The 22,326-nt window shown below is 41.2% G+C and overlaps 1 protein-coding gene across 3 annotated transcripts in view; it reads left to right on the top strand.

Moving 5' to 3' along the window:
* Positions 1-22,326, top strand: part of ATXN10 (ataxin 10) — a 163,542-nt gene that overhangs the window by 23,409 nt on the left and 117,807 nt on the right. For all 3 annotated transcript variants that reach the window (XM_038550220.1, XM_038550221.1, XM_038550222.1), the window contains exons 3-5: positions 3,938-4,020; positions 16,909-17,005; positions 18,589-18,747. In XM_038550220.1, the coding sequence (XP_038406148.1) occupies positions 3,938-4,020; positions 16,909-17,005; positions 18,589-18,747 (339 nt within the window). The remainder of the gene's footprint in view (positions 1-3,937; positions 4,021-16,908; positions 17,006-18,588; positions 18,748-22,326) is intronic.

The following is a 22,326-nucleotide window of genomic DNA, read 5'->3' as shown; positions in this document are numbered from 1 at the left end:
TGGAGTTTTCTGGTGCTTTATTTTAAGTTAATAAGGAGTTAATCAAAAGGTGTGATGCTAAGGGATCACAGGCCTAGATCCCTTTACATCTTCTGAGTGCTGCCCATGTGTGGACTTGGAGTTATATTTTGTAGATGGACTGGGGTATAACAGCAAAGCAAATATTCTGAGTCCTGTGAAGTTTCAGGAAGTACTCAAAACTGTCCAAAGCTGTTAGCTCCTCACATCAGTATGACCCCTATTGTAGGGGTCACTGTGGTTTTACTGTCAGGAACCAGGTGAATGGTTTAGGCTTTGAGAACTCTGTCCCTAAGAACTTAGAACACTAAGTTCTGTCCTAGTGTGAAGGCAGCCACAGAGAATATGTGAATGCATGCCCATGTCTGTGATCCAGGGCAGCTTTGTTTGTGAACATTGAAGTTTGAATTTCATAAAATCTTCATGTCGTGAAATTATATTTTTCTTTTTTCTTTTCTTTGGTCGGTCTCTCTCTCTCTTTTAAAGTATGTGGCCATATAGAAATAGCCAGTGGGTGCATTGGCCTGGTAGCCATTTGTATACAGGTGTAGAGGCAAGAGCAGGAGAGGTGGTACAGCTTCTTTTCTGGGAGGCAGGCACTGAGCTACTTTTCCTACCAGCCTGATAAGTAAAGAACAAGGGAGCAGTGGCTCTCTGACCCCCTGGCCTTAGGGAAGGGAGAGAGGATCCTGCTGTGGACACACCAACCCTGACCGTCTAACAAGAAGATGTTCTTTAAGGAGTGAACATCTTGGCTTAATTTTGATTCGTGTTGAGAAGTGAAGGTAGGGACCTATATTAGTTTCCTTTGCTGCTATAACAAATAGCTTCAAACTTAGTAGCTAAGTGCTTTCTTAGCAACAGAAATTTATTATTTTGTAGTTTTGGAGTCAGAAGTTGAAAATTAGTCTCAGTGACCTCAAGTGAGCCTACCAGTAGGGCCAGTTCCTTCTGGGGTCTCTAAGAGAATCCATTCTTCTGTTTTTCTGTCTTCTAGATGCTGCCTATGTTCTTGGTTCACAGCTCCATCCTCCCATGCTCAAAGCAACATCATAGCATCTTCCAGTAACTGTGACTGACCATCCCGCTGATAAGGACTCAGAATAACCTGATGCCTACTCAGATAAGCTAGGATCATGTCCCCATCTCAAAACCATTAATTTAATCATATCTAAAAGGTCTCTTATGATATTTTCTGACCAATTTTGATATTCAGCAGCAGCTGGATGTCCAGCAATTCAGTTCTGTTCTGACAACCACCCACCTGGAGTCAGAGACATCAGATTCCATAACTTAAAAAGCTCAGTCCCATAAGACAGCACCACTTCAAATGCAAACGAGGTGCCCAAGCTACATTCCTGCCTAGCTGGCTGTAAATTTGGGGATTCCCATGACACCCCTCAGGTTTGATCACCCAATATAATGGCTCACAGAACTCAGGGAAGCAGTTTACATACTGTTACCAGTTTACCATAAAGGGTACAACTTAGGGATAGCCAAGGAGAAGAGGCACACAGGACAAGTGGATAGCCAGCCACAGAGCATCCATGCCCCCCTGGGCATGCCACCATCCTCCTAGCACTGATGTGTTCACCAACTCACACAGAAATTTTCCATACTTGTCATTTAGTAGGGGTTTTTATGGAGGTTCCATCACCCAGGCTTCATTGGTAAAATCATTGTCTGTGGGTGATTGAACTCAATCTCCAGATCCTTCTCCTCCCCAGAGGTCTGGAGGTTTGGGTTGAATGTTACAGCTCCGTAATCATTTGGTTGGTTCCTCTGGCAGCCACACTCCAATGTGAAGCTGCCTTAGAGGCCCAGTGAGAACCACATATCAGCATAAATATAAATGTTGAAAGGGGCTTGTTGTGAAAAACAAAAGATGCCTTGTCACACCAGAAATTCCAAGGGTTTTAGGAGCTCTGTGACAGGAATGGAGGACAAAGATCAAAATATATTTCTTAGCATACCACATCTCTTTCGCCACGTTAGATAGCGTATTAACAGGTTCCAGAGTGTAGTGTGTGGGTGTGGACATTTTTGGAAGGCTGTTGTTCCTCACCGTGGTTCACCTGTAGCCTGTTCAAAGGTCATTCAAAGATGAATTCATTGCTTCTTGAGGCCCCACATTTCTGACCCCGACAGCATCAGCTCAAGTCCAGAATCTCATCTAAGTCTCATCAGCCGAGAAGTCCCAAATCTCATTATCCAGTTGTTTAAATTACTTAAGGGTCAGACTCTGGATGTGCTTCCATCTGGGACACAATTCCTCTTTGTCTGTGTGCCTGTGGAACTGGACAAGTTCTCTGCTCCCCAAATGCAGTTTGGGGGCAGACCTAGGATAGCCATTTTAGACATTATCCTTCGAAAGAGGAGAAAATTGAAGGGAAGAGGAATCACTGATCCCAAGCAATTTCCGAATCACGTTGGGCAAATCTCCGGTTTTAAGGCCTGGGAAGAATTGTCTGTGGCTTGCGGCTATGCCCTTGGTCCTGGCCTCAGAGCCACCCTTCTTTTTTCCTGAAGGGAGCACATGTGTTCACCTGAGTACTTCGAACCATCAGCCTACTTCCTGCCTGGAAGTCTGGCTTTGGGAGTCTGACACTTTTTTTTTTTTTTTTTTAATTTTAAAATTTTCATCCTTTCTCTGTGCATTTGTCTAAGCTGGCAGAGTTTCTACCAGTAAAACATTTTCAGCAACCTTGTGGATCTCACATGTATGTCATGGGAATTCCCACCGTTAGACTAGAAGGTCCTCCACAGAGCTTTGCTCCATAACCCCTTCTTACTCCTGGGTTCTGCCGAGGTGACAGAGGGCAGTGAGTCACACCTTAATCTTTTCAAAGAGCCGCTCCTGCCATGGGACTAAACACTATCACCTTTTGATTCTTCCAGGGCACCAGGAAAAGGTTATCCAGCCAGCCCCTTGGCTTTCTCTGCGGAGCACACTTTCTTGCCAGTGACTGTCTCAGTTTTAGCACCTTTTGCCGTCTGGCTAGACTGAGAATTCCCCGAAGCAGGACCTGGTTCCCTGTTCATCTCTGTTACCTCTGCCCCTGGCATTTTATTAGATGATCACACCGTCAGCGTGTGGTTTGGAAATGTGCTCAGTGGAATATCCCAAGTTCATGATTTTGCTGAGCTTCTGCCCCTGGGGGGAAAGGATCCCCTTTCCCCGTTTCCTAGTGCTAGGTTCCTCGCTTCATCCTGAGCCCTCACAGACCGTGCCTCCGGCAGCCAGAAAAGGCATCAGAGTGTTTCAGGTGCTGCTCACTATTCTTCCAGCCCCTGCCCACCACCAGGTTCCTGCCAGCTTCCCCAGCCACTCCCACACGGTCAGATGTTTATTTACAGCAGCACCGCTGCTTCCTCTGCCCAAATCTGGATTACTTTCTTCCTGCTGCTGTGATGAATTACCAAACACTTAGTGGCATGAAACAACACAGATTTGTTATCTTTCAGTTCGGGAATTCAGAAGGCTGGAATGGGTCAACATGGCTGAGTTCCCTGTGGAGGCTCTAGGGGAAAATCCATTTCCTGGCCTTTTCTAGAAGCTTCTAGAAGCTGCCTACGTTCCTGGGCTCACAGCCCCTTCCCTGATTCTGACATCCTCCCCTCTCATTTTCTTCTTTTAAGAATGCTTGGCACTGTTGTGGGCCCACCTGGCTAGTCCAGGGTCATTTTCCCATCTCAAGATCCTGAATCTACCGATGACCTAAGGTCCCCTTTGCTGTGGGATGTGACACATTCACAGGCTTTCGGATTATGATGTGGACAGCTCAAGGGGCCACGATTCTGTTTACCACACACACCATGACCCAGAAGTCACAGCTTCATTCCCTGGATCATCATTTGAAATGCAGGTTTAAGAAAATTAATGGGTTTGACTTTGTCTTTTTTTAAAAACGTTTTACAGGAACTTGGATACAATTGGCGTTGCTGTTGATTTGATTCTTCTTTTTCGTGAACTGCGGGTGGAACAGGAATCCCTGTTGACAGGTAATTTGCAGTATGATTCATGGCTTATTTGTACTTTTGAAAAGGATTTAAAAACCACAACTTTGAGTTAAAGCAAATGATTTGTATTTCATGATACAGAGACACTTATTCAGTGATGTTAGCGAATTACCATAAAAGAAAGTTGCAACAACTTCCTTTCCTTGCTCTCCTGTGGGCTGAATTGCACCCCCTGACTCTCCTCAACCTATGGTAGAGTCCCAACCCCTAGCACTTCAGAATGTGACTGTATTTGGCCACCAAGCCATTAAAGAGATAAATAAGGTGAAGTGGAGTCACATGGGTTTGCCCTAAGGTTATGCCTGCTGTCCTTGTAAGAAGAGGAGGTCAGGACACAGACACATACAGAGGGATGATGACATGAGGACATGGGGACAGGACCACCGTCTGCAAGCCCAGGAGAGGGGCCTTAAGAGGAGTGAGCCTTGCCCACACTGTGATCTTGGACTTCTAGCCTTTACATTTGAGAAAGTAAATTCCCACTGTGTAAGCCACCCAGTCTGTGGTGCCATGTTAGGGCAGCCCGAGCAGAGTCGTTCAGTGTCTCTCGGTACGTGTGAATGTGGCGTGCCTGTTCTCAGTGCTGGGTGTGATCCGAACGGTCACCAGAGCAGACAGAAAAATCTTTGCCTCTGCGTGTTTACGGTGCAGTGACAGTACGTTACGTAAGTTAAATATATGGTGTGACCAAGGGGGAAGGAAGTTCTCATTGTTAATAGCTGTTGATAAGGGATTAACAGGAAAATGAAGCCTCTCAATTAGAAGACCAGGAAGCTTTTCTAGACTTTTTGGGACGTTTTTGGTTCTTAAACTATTGACATCCATACTTGTCCTTCAGACAGGTTATTATTGTAATATGACAGAAAACAGAATTTTAACTTGCAATTTCTTTTTCCAGTGATTTGAGATACTTATGGGCAAACCTCAGTCATTTAATAGTAAACTCTTATTGTAAATGTCCAGTTTATAAGAAGATGTACTAGATTGTGGGTTAGAGGAATTCTTTTTAATAATAATCCAACAAATGCTTCCTCTAAAGGAGAAGCCTCCAGCTGTTTGTAAAATATGATCTGATTTACAGATTGATTTCCATATCTGTCAGTGCCGAAACAGGCTGAACAGTGAGGCCTACTGCCCTTCATGTTGCTATACCTGCTGCTGTTGGAAGCAGGTAGAGAACTCGAGGTGGCAGTCTCTTCACAGGTGGAGAAGCAGAGGCTCTGAGTACTGTGGGCTGCCTCAGGTGTCAGAGGTGCTGCCCGGTTTGGTTTAATTTTCCTTCTGTTCTGTGGGTTCTTACCATTCTCATGTAAAGCTCCTTTATTCAAATTCCTGTGTCTTTCTACTTGTTTTAGAGTTCTTCCTTTGGGAAATTTTAACTATCTTTTGAATTAATTAAATGGTCTAAGAATTTCCACACTAAGTGTTTGCTCTACTTTTTTTTTTTTTTTTGGACAGCACTAATTTCTCAGGTATTGTTAAGAAACCAACAGGGTGTAGGGCTTAGTTGGAAAGTATTTTTGATATCTGTTTAAGGGTCTTTTTTGTAGCTCCATTTTATGATACAGCGGAAGCCTCAGTGATCAAATGGGGGAAGAAAAACCAGCAAAAATCCAGATTTCACTCTGTCCCATGGAAAAGCAGCTATTTTTGAAGACTGTGTGTGGTATGGTAATTCAGAAAGAGAGAGTTCAGAACGTACTGCATTTTATAATTACTGAAAAATACTGATGTGGTGGATAGTGTGTCGCTGGCAGCACCGATGCACTGTGGTGGGCAGGAGTGGGTTTCCCTGGTAATGATGTATTCCTAAATAAGACACCCAGGAGGAAGCACTACACGAACGCTGTGATTAAAGAGCCATCAGAGCAAGCCAGCCCTCCCCTGGCGCATTGAGCCCCATCCCCGTGCGCCCACTGAGCGCTCCTTCTCCTGAAATTACCCTTTCCCTCTGCTCCCCGTCCTTCTGTCAGCACATAATGTGCCCTCCTGTCTTCCCTGGACTCCATGGGCCGCTCTGCTCCATCCCAGATCAGCCACGAAAGACATGTTGGTTGTGTGGTGTTTATCTGATAAATACTGTTTCACGGGATTGATTTTTCTCTTTACTGAAGCAAGTCCATGACCTCACAGAATACTGAAAGGAGCTGATTTCTGAAAGTTTTTATGACCCAGTTTGTCATTGACGGATAAATGGATTGTGTGGTTGGTCTGGCCTCTCACTGATCCGCGCCGACCAGCGGGCAAGTCTTCATGCACCTGTGTTGTGTTGGTGTGTTAAGAACAGTTTACAGTTTTGGCAGATGCGGTTGTGTTAAGTTTAATTAAGTAATCTATTTTTTACTGACATGAGATTCATACAGCATACAAGTAACCACTTTAAAGTGAACAGCGGAGTGGTATTGAGAGTGTTGGCAGTGTCGTGCAGCCACCACGTCTAATTGCAGATATTGTCACGGCTCCAAAAGGAAACCCTCTACCCACTGAGCAGCTGCTTTCTGTTCTTCCCCTCCCTTGCATTCTCTGCCTGTGGATTTACCAATTCTGGATTTCTCATATTAAGTGGAATCAGAATTACGGGACCTTCCTTGTCTGGCTTCTCACACAAAGCAGAGTGTTTCAGAGTATACACATGTTGTCACACGTATCAGTGCTTCATTTTTCTAGATGACTGAATACTACTCCATTGTGTGCACAGACCATATTTTGTTTATTCGTTCCATCAGTGGTGGACATTTGCGTTGCTTCCACCATTTGGCCCTGGCACCACTGTTCAGCTGTTTACAACAGCGCTGCTCTGCACATGCCTATATACATATTTATTGGAGTATCAGCTTTCTGTTCTTTGGGGTATATACCTAGCAGTAGAATGGCTGTGGGTCAGTTTTCTTTTTAAGTTGATAAGGAACTGCCCAGCTTTCCTCAGCAGCTGAACTCTAACATTTTTACCAACAACGTACAGCATTCCAGTATCTCCACATCCTTGCCAGTGTTTGTATTCCTTTTTGGGGGGTTATAGTCACCTGATGGTTGTGAAGTAGTATCTCATTGTGGTTTTGATTTGTGTTTTCCTCATGATTAATGATGCTGAACATCTTAGGTACTTGTTTTTGGCTGTTTGTAAATTGTCTTTGGGGAAATGCCTTTTCAAGTTCTTTGCCCAGTTTTTAGTAGGGCTGTTTATCTTTTTCTGGTTGAGGTTTGTTTTTTAAGATTTATTTATTTATTTGAGAGAGAGAGAGTGTGTGTGAGCATGGGGAGAGGCAGAGAGAGAGAGAGAGAGAAAGGGAGAAGCAGACTCCCCACTGAATGTGGAGCCTGATCCAGGACTTGATCCCAGGACCATGATCTCTCAGGAGATCATGACCTGAGCTGACGGCAGATGCTTCACTGACTGAGCCACCCAGGTGCCCCTGCTATTAAGTTTTAAGATTTATTTCTATATTGTGCATACTAGCAATTTGGTGGAATCTGTAGATCCATTGGGGAGACTGCCATCTTACTGATAATGTAGTCTTCCAGTCCATGAGAATGGGCCACCTCTCCCCTGATTTAGGTCTGTACTTTCCAGTTGTGTCAGCTTTACATAGATGAGGTGTGTTTGTAGGCAGAGTTGGAAGGATATTACTGAGGTGAGGAGGGGAAGGGAAGTTAAATCTTACTTCTCATTTTTGTCTTGAAAAGGGCAGTTCACAGTGTTCCTGAGTTTGGAATTCCATAGTGAAATTTGGATTCAACAATGAAACTTAGAAAAAATTTATAGTATGTTAGTTCAAGCCTAATACAAGCCTTTTAAAAAAGTATTCTGGTTCTTAATAAAGCACCCATATTGTGTTGTGACTGTTTCTCTGTGAGAACCTTATTCTTGGTGGATTTTTAGCAATGTATCTGTGCCAGCGTTTTGTTACCACTCTTGAGGTAAAAACTGTAATTACGTTGTCAAAATAATATTTAGAGTATTATTTTCAGAGAATAATTGCAGTGGTGTGACGAATATATTATGCTCATCAAATTTTATGTAAACACAAGCATGAGTTATTTTAATTGAATTATTGGTGTTGTTTTTGGCCTTTATTCGTTTCTAATCTGTAAAAATAATGTTGGGATTTTTGAGGGGCTTTGTAACATTTGCAGTATTTACACAGATCACTTGATAAGCTGTTTGGTAAAAGTAAACTGTCATTAGTACTTGTCTGGAGTTTTCTTTTCTTGCTGCTGGGACATCTTTAAACCTTTTCCTTCCTGGAATTGTGTTCTGATTCAGAGTGCTAATTTTTAGTTGCCTGAATGATTGTTAGGTCAGTTAGCTTTCAAGCCAACTTATATTGTTGGCTTTTGTGTGTGCATGTGTTAAATTAAAATCTACAAGGGTTTGAGTGTTAATATTCTAAACTAGTAAAAAAAATAGTCATTTTAAATTGTGACTTCAGATTAAAAATGAAGGTATAAAGTTTCATTATAAGCATTTTCTATAATTTCATTATACTTTTTAAAAACTCAGAAAAGTGGAGAGAAAAATAATTTCCATGTATATGCAGGCTGCTTTAGAAGAACACTTGATTTTTTTGTCTTTTTTCAGGATTTGTCTGTATGGGAATGAACATGTACTTGCAGTTCTGTATTTTGCTTCTTGTAGGTTGTAATGTTAACTTAAGTCTGTGCTGGAGTCCTTGTTCATCATTTTCTTGTCTTTGTATTTTTTTGTGTTCTTAGTAATTTCCGTAGTTGACCACAGTTCCACAGCTCCCTGAGCCAGTGATTGCTGGGTTACTGTGAACACCTGAAGATCACAGGCACATCACTCACCTTATCTTTCCTAATCTTCACAGTTCCTCTGCCTCAGAAGTATTGGGGGAGCAGCCCATTCTCTGGTTAGGCTGGTGTGAAGGGAAGGCCACATCCCAGGAGAGTCTTGAGGCTGGGGGGCCTAGAGCTCTGGGGTTGGACCAGCAGGCCCACCAGACCCGCCCCTCTTCCAGAAAAGCAGAGGTCTAGAAAATGGAAAGATGTCGGGAGTGCCCTGCTCTTAAAATTGCTTTGTGGTTGCTGCCTGGTGGGAATCCTTTCGTGGAGCAGAATTTTTCATTTCAGCTTCTCCTGTGACCTTTTATCTTCCCTGATCAGCTTGGATTCCTGGTGGGGAGAAGAGCCATCTCTTGTTTTTGCCAGTCCTGCTGCTTTGGCCCCGGGGCAAGCTTTGTGATCTTAGAGCTTTGGTTTGGTCTGTGTCAAAGGGCTGGAATATTAAAGCCAACGCATAAGGTTGTTGTGGGGATTAGAGGAGATTGCACAGTTAGAACACAGTGTCTAACCCCTGGTAAATACCCAACAAATGTTAGCCACCCCTTTTATTACTACTGCCTGTTGACCTCATCCCTCGGTTCTTAATGCTGTTCTCATGTGGGTATTTGGTTCCCCAGAAGTGTCTCAGTCCCTTTCCACTCACGATCTCATCACATGCCATTCCGCCTGCATGGGCTGCCCTGGCCCCGATGTGAACCACTTCAAAACCAGTGAGCAAACAGTAGGGTGCGGGTGTTGACACCTCAGCATGCATGCCAGGCATAGTTGGGGCATGGCCCTGGGAGGCTGAAGCTCGGTCAGGCAGTGGCCTTTTAGGTATGGGGTGTGTCCTGAGGAAGCGGCTGGGACAGGGGTGGGCCTGCAGGGATTCATGGTCGTGTCTGGTTACTGCAAAGCACAGAAGTATTTTAAATATTTCACCGATGAGCATCACTCTGCCCATGTGAATTGTGTGAATGTGAGCTCACTTGAGGGCATACAGCCTGCTCCAAGCTTTGGCTGGGCCACCCTAGCTGTCGACCTTGGGGGATTTATTTAATTACTCTGTACCTCCATTTCTTTTTTTTTTTTTTTTTTTTTTTTGTACCTCCATTTCTTCATCTGTGAAATGTAGATAATGCTGTCTGCCTTACTGTGAAGCTAGAATAAGAATCCACGTAAATCACATGTGCATATCACGTTAGTGGTTGCCTAATCCTAGATACTGTTTTGGTTCTTAGGCTGTCTCAATTCAGTTCAAGCTCACCCCTCGGTCTCTGTTTTTCTATTGTGTTGCCAGGGCCAGGAGTCCACAAACCCACCTGTCCTTTGCTTTCTGTGAGATTCAGCTAATAAAGGATGCTGGTGGGAGGCTGGTGGGCAGGAGAAGGGAATTAGGGACTGGGACCCCCATTCCTGTCTCTTTTGGAAAACAGCAGCTACTCCCCGCTTCCAGCCTCCCTGTGTGATCCCGGAGTACTGTTACCAGTTGGCCAGGGCCCTTCCCGAATCCCATTTGGAAGTATCCTCCGTGCTTCCGAGACCCCTGCAGGAGCTGGGCAGCCCCCTCCCGCTGAGGCATGGGTTTTTGCCCCACACAGCCCTTGCTCCCACTTCTCAGAACCTGACCTTCCCATTTGTGCCTTCACTTCCAAGGTTGGTGGCTGTTTCCTGCAGCCATAATCTCCGTGTCACCTCAGTGTTGCCTGTGTAGTTTAATTCTTTATATTGTGTTTTCTTTGGTGAAATACGTAGTCTTGTCCACCTGACTTGATCCTGACTTGTTTAGCTAATCATTGTGTTCTAAGGTCTATGCCTGATGCCCTCTTCTCTTGCTTCTACTCTGCCCTCTCTTACTCCCTCCCCCCTTCTGCCAGCGAGGGCATGTCCAGGAGATGACAACCACAAAATAACTTGAACAGAGAAAATGTAAAGAATTGCTGATATAACAAGGGTTTGAGAAACTTAGGGATTGACTATTAAGTGCAGAGAATGCCAGAGAACACAGGATTGCTGATATGTGGAGCAGCCAGGACCCCTAGGGCTGAAATGAGTGTCCAAGGGAGAGACTCCCCTCCCTGCAGGTCTGAGATCCAGCCCTCCTTGGAGAGGGCATTGTCTCAGCCCACTGGCTGGTAGAGAGGTCTCTGACAGATGGTGTTGGAGGAACTTGCTGGAAATCTACCCTCTGGTGTGCAGGGGAAGTCCTTCACGGGGAGTTTCTTTGAAGTGTCCTGGGGAAGTTTTTGGCTGCTGGATACTTCTGGTTGTGTCACACTCTGCAAGGGCTGATCAGTCACATGCTAATCGGCATGCTGCCGAAGCCTGGCCAGATGAGCCACCCGGAACCAGGTGCCTCCCTTCCTCCAGCACCCCTCCCTCAGAGGCCTCTGCAGACAGAGGATGCTGAACTTAGGGGGCACAAAGGAGAACCAGTGGAAGGGCCCACCTTCACTTTGGCAGCAGGCAATGGAGGTTTTACAAGGAGCTCTTCCAATACCTGGTGTTCACTCAGAAACCTTGTAAACCCAGCTGGCCCTCAGAACTCCCGGAATCTCTGGGATGCACAGAACTGGAGAGACCCCCTTGTTGTTTGTTCTCCTCATTCTCACAAATGCTTGGTTACTTTCTGTTTTTTGCCAGTCCAGTGGTGTGTAGTAGAATCTTGTGGTTTTCCCATGGCGTTGAGCACTTTCTATATTTTGCCTTTTGGATATCTTTATTAAGTGTTGTTTCAAACTTTTCCCCCATTTTTCTGTTGGATTTGTCTGTCTTTTTGACTGATTTATAAAAAGGCTCTCTTAATCTGTATATAAATCCTGTGGCAGTTATGTATTTCTCTCACGTGTTCGTTATCTTTTCTATTCTGAGGCTAGTGTTTTTTAAACTCTCTTTATGATGTCTTTTGAGAAAAAAAAATGTTCTTAGTTTTAATGTACTCTAGTCAATGTTTTACTCTGGTATAATTTTCTGTATCTTGTTTAAAATATCTTTCTTATTCTGCGGGGTTGTTTTCTATTTTTACATTTTTACATTTAAGTTAGTACTTGGAATTGAATTTTCTGTGCTGTGTGAGGAAGGAATCCCAATTTCCATTTTTCCATACTGGTACCCAGTGGTCCCAGTGTTATTTTTCGAAAAGACCATCTTTTGTACTCAATAATCTGTTGTTGTATCTCTGTTGTTAATCATGCCAATTTAGATTTTCATCTGTTTCTTGTTCTTTTCTCTTTTGTTGGTCTATTTATCTCTTCCTGCCCCAGTACCGCACTGTTACCTACAATTGCTTACTGTTCTGTGAAAACACATCCTCTTACCTAGTGATTTTCAACAGTGACAAATTTTAGAATCATCTTGTCAAATTACACAGACACCCACAGAAACATATACACATCCTCTGATGTGTAAAATTATACACATGCACACACACATACACACCCTGTTGGGATTGAGATGCAGATTGCATTTAATCTCTAGAGAAAAATGAATTTCTTTAATCTGTGAACATGGTGTAATTCTTCACTCAATCAAATTTTAGAATTTCTTTTTTCTTAGTGGCATTGTACATCACTTTTAGCTACATTTTCATGCTTTTATACATGGTCTCTCTTCTTGATTTTTTGGGGGAGGGGCTTGTTCCCTATATCTATGGAAATATTATTGACGTTTTAATTTTTTTTAAGATTTTATTTATTTGAGAGAGAGCAAGCATGCACACGTGGGGGAGGGGCAGGGGGAAGAGGGAAAAGCAGGCTTCCTGCTGAGCAGGGAGCCCAACATGGGGCTCTGAGATCCCAGGACCCTGAGATCATGATCTGAGCCAAAGTGATATGCTTAACTGAATGAACCATCCAGGTGCCCCATTTTTTAATACTGACTTTGCATCCAGCAACTTTTGTGACTCTTATTAATTCAAACAAAAAACTTACCCACTTAAAAATATTTTCCACGTACATTAGAAATGACATCAACTATGGAAGAAAAATAGATAGTGCCTTCTTTCCCGGTGTTTGGCCTTCCTTCGTCTTGCTTGCCTGGATTTTCAGTAGAATGTTGACTAGAAATGGCGACAGCAGGTACCTCTGTCTCCTTCCCTTTCAGAAGGAACTCTCTCCAGTTGACTATTAATTATAATGTGTGCCTGTGGATTTTTTTGTTGGATACCCATTTTTAGGTTAAAGAAGCCCCCTTGTAGTCTTTGGTGGCTGGGAGTTGTTTTGTTTGTTGTTTGAAATAATGAATAGGGTGTTGAATTTTATCACATATGTTCCCTGCTGTATTTGAGATGATCATATGGTTCTGTCCTTTGTAGGTTCATGTGGTAAGTTATAAATTTTGACTTTGTGACATTAAACGAACTTGCAGTACAGGTCTAAGTTCAGCTTTATCATGCTGTGTATGACTGGATTCATTTTGAAATATATTCTTAGTATTTTTTACATTCTGTTATCTTCTGTTTTCCTGCTGTGCTTATTCTGACTCGGATATCACTGTTACGCGAGCCTCCCCACCTTGGTTTGAGGGTCTTCTCTCCTGTTCTTTGCAAGAGTTGTGTAAAATTGGAATTATTTCTTCCTGGAATGTGAATGGGCAGTAAAGCCGCTTGGGTCTAGGATTATTTTTTTGGTGGGAAATTTTCTGACTGTCAGTTTGATGATCTTAATGGTATAAGACTCTGCAGGCATTCCCTGAATATTTTACAGAGGTGGTTTTTGTTAGCTGTATTCTAGAGTTTTGTTTATTTAATTTAAATTTTCAAACAGTGCGGCATAATGTTATTTGTAATATTTTCTGACTATCTTTTTTGGTGTCTGTAAGATCCATGGCAGTGTCTCTTTGTCATTTCTGAAAATTTAATATCTTTGTTCTTTGTGCTTTCTCTCCTTTTTGATCAGTTTTCCCAAAGATTAGTCAGTTTTGAGCTTTTTGAAGAGTCACATAGTGGATTTCTTGATATTTTCTTTTATTGACTGCATTCACTTTTAATAATTTCTTGCTCTTAATTTTTATTTTCCTCCTTCACTATTTTGGGGTTATTATTCTTTTTGTAGTTTCTTGAAGTAAATGCTTAGCTCATTTATTTTCTTCATTCTTCTTTTCCAAAGTATGCATTTTAAAGCTAAAAATATTCCTTTGTGTACCATAGTAGCTCCATCTAGAAGCTTTGGTTCCTGGAATTTGCATTAATGTTTGGTGTGAAATACCATATTTCCATTGAGATTTCTTTTCTGTCCCCATAGGTTATTTAGGGTCTGTCTTCTAATTTTAAATGGGATTTTTTTCTAATCATTTTTGGGGCTTATTTTCCCCAAGTAATTGTATGTAAACATAATTGTGATGTAGTAAATGAGCATTGTATGTATATCAGTTTTTAAAAATGTGTTGAGTTGTCTTTTGCTCCATTATATGGTGAAATATTGTTTTACTCTATGCCTTATGTCCTCGAAAAGACTACATATTTTGCAGTTGAAAAATTTTTTTTTTGTTTTTACCAATCAACTTCATGTATAACCAAGGGGATGGGATATTCTGGTAAGCATGAGATTACCACGTTGGATTAATATAATCACAGGACTAAATCCAAAATTGTGATACTTTATAATTGTGTGACTTTGGTCAGGTTCCCTATAACCTCTGTGGGTCTTGGTCTCCTGTGCTCTCTAATGAGGATGAGAATACCTATCTCAATAGTAGGATTCTCAATGAGGATTTACACAGTAAGCACTCAGGTTGTCTATTTAGAATCTCTGACCACAGGAACAAATGTGTTTTCATGTAACATTTGGAAATTGGACTTTTTAAACCAGCATTTATCAGTCCCTGTTGTGTATGGTGGCCAGGTGTTGTGTTCCCTCCTGGACGCTCAACACTGTTGGTGGGTTCCCATGTCATCCTTACCATAGTACTAACAAAACAGGCACTGTCCACGTATTATGGTGAAGAGCTTGGATTTCACAAAGGTCAGATACTCGCACGGGCTCACACTAAGGTGGGGATTGCATGTAGGTCTGTTATCTGGTCACTAAACAGTTCTGTTGTATGTTACTCTTCTTTTCTTTAAATAGACGATTATTCAGAGCAGTTTTAGGTTCCCAGCAACAATGAGAACGTATGGAGATTTCTCATGTGTATCCTGCCCCCACACCTGCACAGCTTTCCCCTGCTGTCAATGTCTGGCTCCAGAGGGAGAGCTGACCCTGTGCAGTACGTTTGAACTACTCAGCTCCGCGTATATACTGATGTGTTAGAGAGCAGCACTGTAAATGTATTTTCTCTTTCTTACGATTTTCTCTAGCTTTATTAGAATACAGTATACACTACATATAATGGACAAACCGTGTGTTAATCAACTGTTTAGGTTATCAGCAAATCTTCTGGTAGGTTATCCGTAGTTAAGTTTTTGGGGAGTCAGAAATCATATGTGGATTTTTGACTGTGTGACCATGTCCATACCCCAACCCCCATGTGTTCAGGGACTGCCTTTTATTACATTTGTTACATTGTTATTACCCAGAGTCCATAGCTTACATTATAGTTGCTTCATTATTCATGGGGTTTTACATTTTATGAGTTTGGACAAAACTACATGCAGTGACCTGTATTCACCATCATGATACCGCACAGAGTAGTTTTCCTGGCTTACACGTTCTGTGTTCTCTGCCTTTCGCCGTCTCTGCCCTTACCCTGGCAACTGTGGATCTTTGTAGTGTCACCATAGTTGTGCCTTCTCCAGAAAATCATAGTTGGAATAGTACAGTATGTGGCTTTTTCGATGACCTTTTTCATTTGGCAATGTGTGTGGTAATGTGTAAGTTTCCTCCGTATCTGTTCATGGTTTGATGACTCGTTTCTTTTTAGTGCTGAATAATATTTCATTGTCTGCAGGGACCATAGTTTATCTATTCACCTACAGAAAGGACATCTTGGTTGCTTTCATTTGGCAACTACGAATAAAGCTGCTGTAAACAATGTGCAGAGTTTTGTGTGGATATACATTTTCAGTTACTTTGGGTGAATACCGAGGATTGTGATTGTTGGATTGTACATTAAGAGTATGTTTAGTTTGGTAAGAAACCATTGAACTAAACTGTCCTCTGGAGTGGGCTGCACCCTTCTGTGTTCCCACTGGCCATGAATGAGCGTTCTTATTGCTCTACATCCATGCCAGCACTGGGTGTTGTCAGCATTCTGGATTTTGTCCAATATTCTGCAGTTTTATTTGGTGAAATATTCTAAATATGTCAACTAGGTTATTATTAAATGCTATTAAGATCCTTTAAATATACTGATTTTTTGTCTTCATGTTTTATAAGTTACCCAGAAAGATGTATAACTACTGCCAAATTTAATTGTGGATTTTTCTCCTCCTCTACCTTTGTCAGTTTTTCTTTTATTTGTGTATATATATATTTGAGGTCATATTATTAGGTGATCGCAATTTAAAATTGTTACATCTTTCAGGTGAATTAAGTCATTCTGAAATGACTTTTTTTTTTTAAGTTTATTTTCTTTTGTAATCTCTACACCTAACTTGGGGCTCAAACTCACAACCTTGAGATCAAGAGTTGCATGTTCCACTGACTGAGCAGGGGAAGGAGGGGGTGCTGAAATGACTATGAATAACAATCTCCAGTAATGCTTTTTGCCTTAATGTCTATTATGTCTAATTTTAAGTGGTATATGACTTCCTTTATAGGCTGGTATTTGCTTAATGTATCTTTTTACTATTCTTTAACTTTCAGTATTTCTATATTCTTACATTTTAGATGTTTATTTTAAATAGCATTAAGTTAGATTTTAAAAAATCCAGTCTAAGAGTACCTGTCTTAATTGGAACATGTAATCCAGTGATATTTATTATAAATTAAAGGTATATTTGTGTTTATATTTACAGTCTTTCTAAGAAGTTAATTAATTTTATCTAGAGTACATTGCATTGTGCCCAGAATTTCATTGAGGTGAGAGACTTGTTAGAAGTTAACAGAAACTTCTTGTTTAATAATGTGGATTTTTTTTATTAAGATACGTTTATTCAATGTGTCAAAAAAATTTTAAATTATATCTTTTTTACTTTTTATAAATCCTTAGCTTTCCGCTGTGGCCTGCAGTTTCTAGGCAACATTGCCTCGCGGAATGAAGATTCCCAGTCTATTGTTTGGGTGCATGCTTTCCCAGAACTCTTTTTGTGAGTATATTGATAAGAGGTTTTCTGACTTCTAAAAAGACCATGGTTCTATCATTTCATATACATGAAATTCAAAAACTAACCTTTGACAAGAGAACTCAGAGTGGTTTTGTTGGTGGGTCTAGTTGTAGAGGTGCCCTGGGCTCTGTGTAAGGGCTGATGTCAGGATCAGATAAACTTGATATAAGCAGATACAGCTCACTGAGTCTATAACCGGCTCGCAAATTCCTACAAATAATTAGAGTTGAAGGCACCAAATCTTTATGATTAATGATAATTAAGCTTGGGTGGAAGGAAAGCATTATGGAATTCAAGCTCCAGAAATAGAAATTACTCATTTTTGAGAATTCATGCTTCTAAAACATGTTAGACACCTAATATCTGTGAGGTTCTGAGCTGGTAAGTGGAATATGGGTAATTTAGATATGTTTATTACTCCCCAGAAACCCATGCTTTGTTGGGGGAAATAAAAGAATAGGCGAGCACACCATAGCGTAAGAACAGACACAGTGAGGGTCAATCTAGACGTCACAGAAACATAGAGGAGAGGCTGTTCAACAGGGCAGTCAGAGAAGTTACGATAATTTACACGGCAGTTTTTTTTTTTTTTTTTTTAAAGATTGTATTTATTCATGAGAGATACACAGAGAGAGGCATAGGGAGAAGCAGGCTCCCTGCAGGGAGCCGGATGCAGGACTCAATCTCAGGACCCCGGGATCACGACCTGAGCTGAAGGCAAATGCTCAGCCAGTAAGCCACCCAGGTGCCCGTGAGTGGTGGATTTACTGATGGCATCAAATCCAATCCTCACTGAAGCCCCTGAGATAGGGCACGGAGGTCATTGTCTTCCATTTTTATATCAGAAAACACATGGAAGGAGGTTATTTGACTTCACATGTATCTGTGAGACAAATATAACCAAATTTGAATTCCTGCTTTGGGAGGCACTGGCTTTGTGCCCTTAGGCAAGTAAAGTCAACACAGTCGTTGTAATATAAGGATAATGTTTCCTCCAGAAGAGTATTATGAAGTTTAACTGAAAAAGCAAATCCTGCCACGACCCATAATATTATTGATAGTCGATAAATCATTGACCTTCCTGAGATCACACAGCTGATGGGGTAGGGGGTGAAGCAGGACTCCCACTGGGTCTCTTGGCTCCACATTCTCTTTTGCCAGTATACTGTCTTTCCCCCTACACGTTCTGCCCCTTGTAACTAGTGAAGAAATGCCTGTAGTTAAAGGCGTAGTGTGTTTTGCCTTTGATCTTTTTTTTCTAACAAGAGTGAAGGTCTTAGTGCTTTATAAATGTAATCCTTTTATCTTTTTCTTTAATCGGATGGTATTTGCTTTTTACTTTTGAGTCTTAAGTTAGCTGCATTTTTAATATTGGATGCTTTGTGCTGTGACTCATTTTATATTGCTATTCTTACAGTAAATGGTGTACTTGTTTCAAAGTGTTGATCCTTAAAAACATAAGTAGGCACTCAATTTGTTAATGGGAGGATTATTATGTATGTATCATAATCATATTTTATCATATTGCTGAGTAGGGCTCACACCCTCATTTCTTTATTTGGAAGGTCTTGCTTAAATCATCCCGACAAAAAAATAGTTGCCTACTCATCAATGATTTTGTTCACATCCCTGAATTCTGAAAGAATGAAAGAACTGGAAGAAAATTTGAACATTGCCATCGATGTCATTGAAGCTCACCAAAAGCAGCCTGAATCTGAATGGCCGTAAGTATCTTGTTAGAAATTTGATTGCTTAAGAACATCCCAACAGATCACTTTCCTTGCAGAGTAAGAGTTTGAATTATAATAATTGAACAATAAGTTAAAACTTAACACATGCTGACAAAGTAAGAAAAGTTTCTCAGCAGCACCTGGAGGCTGGGCAGAGGTGAAGTGAGGTTGTGAGGACTGGGACACACAGCCTGAGAACACACAGCCCTTCTGGGGCGTCCAGGTCAGGCTGCTGTGGCTGTACCAGGTGGTTCATTAAGGATCGGATGTTGATATGAGTCTTGTGTGCTTCTGTTCAGATGAGATAATCACTGTCATCCAGATTGTTGTGTCTGTCCATCCTCCATCTCTGTACATAATGCTTCATTTCTCTCTCCTTTGCTTTTAAGATTTTTCTTTGTCTTTTCTGAAGTTTAATTATGATGTCTTGGTATGGATTTCTTTGGGTATACCTTTTTGGATTCTCTTGACTTTTTGAATCTTTAAGTTTCTATTGCCAAATTTGGGGGAGTTTGCAGCCATTATCTGTTCGAATACATTTGCAGCCTTGTGTTCTTTCCCCTGTTCTGGGGGCCTTGTGTCAGGCCACAGAAGGCCAAGGCTGAGGCTGACTGTGACTGGTAAAGATACCACAGGCTATTGTTAGATTTAGACAGTTTGTTACTTCTGTGGACAGTGAGAAGGAGAAGCCTTGATCCTCGTCCCACGTGCTGACAAGGGGCCAGAAGACCAGGGTGACCATTTGGAGATGCCCCGTTGCTTGGAGCACTTTCACATTCTGAGGGGGTGGGCAGATAGGACACCTTATCTGACTGTCCCTGGCAGCCTCCCATGGGGCAGGAAGGACACCGCCTCAGACTTCCCATCCTTGAGTTCTGGGAGGATCTCAGGGTATTGGGCTTTTGTCCATGTGGCCTGTGTGCACATGTGGGAGGCCACCATGGCCCTCGGAGCGGTCCCTGTACGCCAGTGACACAAACTTTAGTCTTTTCTTGTTGCCCTACAGCTCCCTGAGGATCTGTTCAGGGTCTTTGATTTTTTTGTGTGTCTTGACTTTGGGTTTTTTTTGCGTTCTGTTTTCTCTTTTATATCAGTACCTCACTGTCATTACTGTAGCTTTGTGTAAGTCTTAAATCAGAAACTCTTTTTAAGTCTTCCAACTTTGTTCTGCGTTTTCAAGATTTTCTTTGGCTGTTCTGGGTCCCTTGTGTTCTGTATTAATTTTAGATCAGCTTTTTAGTTTGTTCAGAGAAGCAGCTAGAGTTTTGATAGAGATTACGTGGATCTGTAGATCAGTTTGAGGAATATTACCATTTAACTAGATAGAGTTTTCCAATCCATGTGTTAGGGGTATCTTTCCATTTATTTGGGCCTTATTCATTTCAGTTCCGTCGTGTGTTAGTGTATAAGCCTTTACATATCTTTAGTTCAGTTAATTCAAAGTATTTTATTTTTGGTACTATTTAAGGGGAATTGTTTTCTTAATTTTCGTCCATGGATTGTTAATGGCAAGTGTATAGAAATACGATTGATTTTGTTTGTTGATTTTATATCCTGCAACCATAGCTGAACTCATTTATGAGTTCTGATAATTTTTTGTGATTTTTTTTTTTTTTTTTTTTTAGGACTTTATGTAGGATCATGTCATCTGCAAAGAGATAGTTTTCCTTTTTTCTTTCCAGTCAGGTTCCCTTTCTTTCTTTTCCTTACCTAGTTGCTCTGACTAGTCCCATGCTGAATAGATGTGAAGAACAGACCTCTGTGTCACACTCCTGATGTCAGGGGGAAGGCTTTTACCACCAAGTGTAAAGAATGGCTCTCCGTAGTTACCCTTCCTCAGGATGAGGGACTTTCCTGTACTTACTCTTAGTTCTTTGAATGTTTTTATCCTGAAGGGCTGTTAGATTTTATCAAGTGCTCTGCATCTGTTGAGGTTGTTGTTCCTTTTCCTATTACTATAGTGTATTACAGTGATTAGTTCTGTTTTATTTTTATTTTTTTCTGAGAAAGATGGGGAGAGCGAGAGTGAGTGAGCAGGCAGAGGGAGAAGGAGAATGTATAAGGAGACTCTATGCTGAGAGCATGGAACCCGACATGGGGCCTGGTCTCATGACCATGAGATCATGACCTGAGCCGAAATCAAAAGCCAGACACAACAGACTGAGCCACTCAGGCAAATGACTACTTGTCATTTCTGGGATAAATCCTACCTGCTCATGGTATATAATCTTCATATGTTGCTGGCTTTGGCTTGCTCATGTTTTGTTAGGGACGTTTGTCTCTGTGTTGATAAGGCATATTGGGCTGTAGTTTTTTGGGGGGGTGCCTTTGTCTGGTTTGGTATCAGGCTAACACTTGCCTCACAGAATGAGGTAAGAGGTGTTCCTTTCTCTTATGCTTTTGTTTTTGTTATTGGGGAAAAGTTTGCAAAGGATTGGTGTTAATTTTTCTTTAACTGTTTGGTAGAATTAATCATTGAGGCCCTCTGGTCCTAGGCCTTTTTTTTTTTTTTTTTTTAATTGTGGGAAGTTTTTTAATAACTCATCCAATTTCAGCTTCTTATAAGACTGTGTAGATATTTTACTTCTTCCTGGGTCAGTTTGACTAGTTTGTCTCTTTCCCAAAATTTGTCCACATGGCTGAGGCAGTCTGATATGTTGGCACATAGTTATTGATATTACTCCCTTAGAATCCCTTTTATTTATGTGAGGTTGGTAGGCTTGTTCCCTGATTTTAGTAATTTCAGTCTATGTTCTGGTTATTATAGCTTAATTTTTGTCAACGTTTTGCTTTTCTCAGAGAACCAACTTTTGGTTTCATTGATTTTCTTTTTCTTTCTTTTTCTTTTTCTTTTTCTTTCCTTTCCTTTCTTTTTTTTTTTTTTTTGCTGTTGATTTCCTATTCTCTATTTCATTTATTTCTGCTGTGATCCTTATTTATCCTTCCTTCCTTGCTTTGGGTTTAGTTTGCTCTTTTTTCAGTTTCTGAAGAAATTAGAAGGTTTGGTTATTGATGAGATTTTTTTTATGTAGGTATTTACATTTATAAATTCCTTCCAAAGAGCTGCTTTAGCTGTATCTCACATATTTTCATCTTAATCCATCTCAAATTATACCTAATTTCCCTGTGACTTTTTTCTTTGACCTATTGGTTATATAGGACTTGTTCAATTTCCCATGTTTGTGTATTTCCTGAATTTCCTTTTGCTATTGAGTTTTAGTTTCATTCCATTGTGGTTAGACAACACACTTTTTAAAATTCTGTTTTTAATTTTTAAATATAGTGTGTTTTATGGCCGAGCACCTGGTGTGTCTTGGAGACTGTCCCACACGTGTTTGAGAGTATTGCAGATTTGGGTTTTGGTGAGGTGCTGTGTAGATGCCTGTTGGGCCTTCTGTTTCTTGGTCTTCTGTACAGTACACCTGTTCTGCTTATTCCTGGAAGCAGACTGTCTTCTGTTGCTCCAGTCAGATCTGTTGGCTTTTGTATGTATACTCTTATTTCCAGGTTTCATTGTTAGGTACACGTATATATTTGTAACTGTTAGGTCTTAAGGAGTTGACCCCTTCATCG

This window comes from Canis lupus, chromosome 10, assembly GCF_011100685.1.
Source record: "Canis lupus familiaris isolate Mischka breed German Shepherd chromosome 10, alternate assembly UU_Cfam_GSD_1.0, whole genome shotgun sequence".
Classification (NCBI taxonomy): Eukaryota; Metazoa; Chordata; class Mammalia; order Carnivora; family Canidae; genus Canis; species Canis lupus.
The sequence above is the reverse complement of the archived record's forward strand: the minus strand, read 5'-3'. Positions and strand labels throughout refer to the sequence as shown.